This window comes from Penaeus monodon, chromosome 20 (genome assembly GCF_015228065.2).
Source record: "Penaeus monodon isolate SGIC_2016 chromosome 20, NSTDA_Pmon_1, whole genome shotgun sequence".
NCBI classification, from domain to species: domain Eukaryota; kingdom Metazoa; phylum Arthropoda; class Malacostraca; order Decapoda; family Penaeidae; genus Penaeus; species Penaeus monodon.
Window position 1 is genome coordinate 18,379,991 of NC_051405.1, and position 2,947 is coordinate 18,382,937.

General features: G+C 34.0%; 1 protein-coding gene across 1 annotated transcript in view; it reads left to right on the top strand.

Moving 5' to 3' along the window:
• Window positions 1–2,947, top strand: part of LOC119585674 (F-box only protein 32-like) — a 47,071-nt gene that overhangs the window by 42,229 nt on the left and 1,895 nt on the right. The window contains exons 4-6 of the mRNA XM_037934350.1: window positions 21–230; window positions 589–681; window positions 832–1,001. Of these exons, the coding sequence (XP_037790278.1) occupies window positions 21–230; window positions 589–681; window positions 832–1,001 (473 nt within the window). The remainder of the gene's footprint in view (window positions 1–20; window positions 231–588; window positions 682–831; window positions 1,002–2,947) is intronic.

The following is a 2,947-nucleotide window of genomic DNA, read 5'->3' on the forward strand; positions in this document are numbered from 1 at the left end:
TGAGACTCACAACCTTCCAGATGTTGTTTGGCATGCTGGAGGAGGTGGCCCATGAAGTCACCAGGAGTCAGCAGAATGTGCACCTCCTGCAGCACCTCCTACAGGAACTGAAGAAGAGATTAGAGGATTACCTCTGGGGAAGCAAGCTCGGGTCGACCATTCTCTGGGAACAACATACGCAACGCCTCAAGGGGATTGATGCCATTGCCACTACCATACAGATCCAGCAGGTATGTCAATGAAAAAAAAAAGTTCTTTTCTTATTTCAGAACTTGATCTATTTGCTCCTTTGCTTTTTAATGTGTATTTCATGCAAGGATGTCTGATCCCAACAGAAAGTTATAAAAAAAAAGAGGATAAAGAGAGGAATTATATGGTTCTTTTTCAGTAGTTTTGTCGTATCAATGTATTGACTTTAAATCCAGAGGGTTTTTCCATAAACAGTGTAATAAGATATCTTTTCGCTGAAGAAATGGCTTGTTCTCTTTTGATTTGTAACTCTTTATTTAGCAACCATCTCATTTGCATTCACATGAATAAGATATTTATTTCTTTGTAAAAGCATGACATTTTTCTATATCACGACAGCCTGGAGATGATATGCATCCTACCTTACAAGAGGTTCCTGAGGAGTGCATTCGGGAAATATTAAAACGTCTTGATAATCACAGAGATATTCAGGTAGATTTATATACCAACATATAACTTTGTTCTTGTGTACATGCATATGTATATTTTTCAATGTGTATAATTTTGATAATATCACTAAATATTTTTAGTTTTTGTTTCAAAATTGTTTTAATGCTCATTATTTTTCTTCATTTTCTTTAGTCAGCAGGGCAGGCATACAGTGTAATGGCAAAAGTCAGTGAAGAAAAAACTATTTGGCGACAATTGTGTCGATTTCATTGGACTCCAGCACAGATAGAACATGTTATTCAGGTCCATAAAGAATTACAAGTGCAGAAGAACTGGCAGCAAATTTACAACAGATTAAGAAGGTAAGTATAACTTTATTTAGCCATGGTTTAACTTTTATCCGAATTCAAAGGGGATCTCCTCATACCATTTGCAAGCTGTCAGTCACTTGAGTGAGAAATGGAAAGTATGAGAAATATACATTTACGGTATGTGTTTGGCTGCAACATACATGTTTTTTTTTTTTAATGAGGCTAAAAAAAGACATTATTTCTGTGGTTCTTAACCTGATGGGTTTTGGCAATTTCCAAGTAGGGCCCAAGCCTTGCAGAGAAAGTGCAAAAATATTGTCTTAACTAACTCTGTTTTTATATATTTATTTTTGGATAGGCTTACCATTTTCTGTACTTATTAAACCATCCTTGAAATGGATGTGACAGGAATTATATCTAAAATGCATGGAGGATATAGAAGGAATAACTAATTTTTAGAGGGGGTGTCATACTATAAAGGTTAAGAACCACTGCTTTAAGTCTAGTTTTGAGGGTCTGTATCTATTCAGTGATCACAGTCAGAGCAAAATGAGAGAACATATGTTTAGTGCACATGACTAAGAGTAGAATTGACTGGGTGATACATACCATATGGCAGCTGGAGCCCGGTTCATCATGATGTGATTAGATGTAAGTGGTTCATCTGCTAAAGACAACTTCGGCTGTGATTAGATATGACTTTTCAGGCTTCACAATGACAAATCTTTCCCTTTGATATTAAAGGAAGTAGATTTCTTGCATTATAAAATTTGTATTTCAGATTCATATGTGAAATACATACCACACAGTCTTCTTCTTGAAGTGCTGTATTAGAGCCTAGTGTTGGCAACCATGTCTTTGAAGCCAGTCCTATCACTTGCCAACCACAGAAACTCCACAGTCTCATTTCAGTCTAATGAGGCTTTTTCTCTCTCCAGTTAATGCCAGTAATTTAGTAATTTGTCTACCAATATCAATATCAATTTTATTATATGATACATCTACATCTCCATTGCTTCTCAGGAGTTTGTAACTTGTTTGCTTAGCCCTAATGTCTGTATGTTAAGATGGATGGTGTATAACATTTCATGTCTTTTTTGTTTTCTTTTATACATTTGAATGTTTTTGCTGAAGATGCTGCTAAGGTAGATGAATTTTTCTACTTGTTGAAAGTCTGCTCCATGTAATATGATCTTGCATTTTGGTGCTATCTTACACTTGATTTTAGTTTTTTTCTTTGTTCATTTTCTTCCTTAGGTATTCTCAAATGTTCTAGATTATCTTTGCAAAAAGTACTGTGTCATCTCCATATCTGATGTTTTGAACATCTATGCCATTAATAATGAAAAAAAATGTTTTTGTTGATAGTTTTCCTTTCTACATGGTTGATTATGCATGGAGGGAAAATATATTTATTGATATTACGCATTCTTGTCTCACACCTCTTAATTCATGTCCATTCAAAATTCTACTTTGATTTATAAGGCAGCTATATGTTCAGAATATAGGTTTATTTAGATTCTACATTTTTGCTATCAACTTCCACTTCTTTAAATTCCTTCATTATTTTAATGTGTTTGACTCAATGAAAGCTTTCCCATAACTGATAAAAACATTGAATAAAGACATTATTTTGCATTTGATTTAAAGGATACACTGATTCTTTCATTTGCTAGAATTCAAAGATTTGGTTTATAATGTTCTCAATTTGTCAATGACTCTATCCCCAGTGGCTGCCAACATTTATTTCACAATATTGTCAAGCCTTATTTTTCCCGATACTTTTAAGGGTATTTCCAATTTTCCGTTTTATTATAGAATTGCCCATGGCTTCTTTGGTACTTTCTGGTCTGCCTGTGTGGTATCATTAGAGAGATCCTTATTCTTCTTTAGCATCTATTTTTGTCTGGTCTAGTTCTTCTCTACCACAGAATATATCTTTAAAATAATGTAGAATTAATATTTTCTGGATATAAATAGGAACTTAACAACACAAC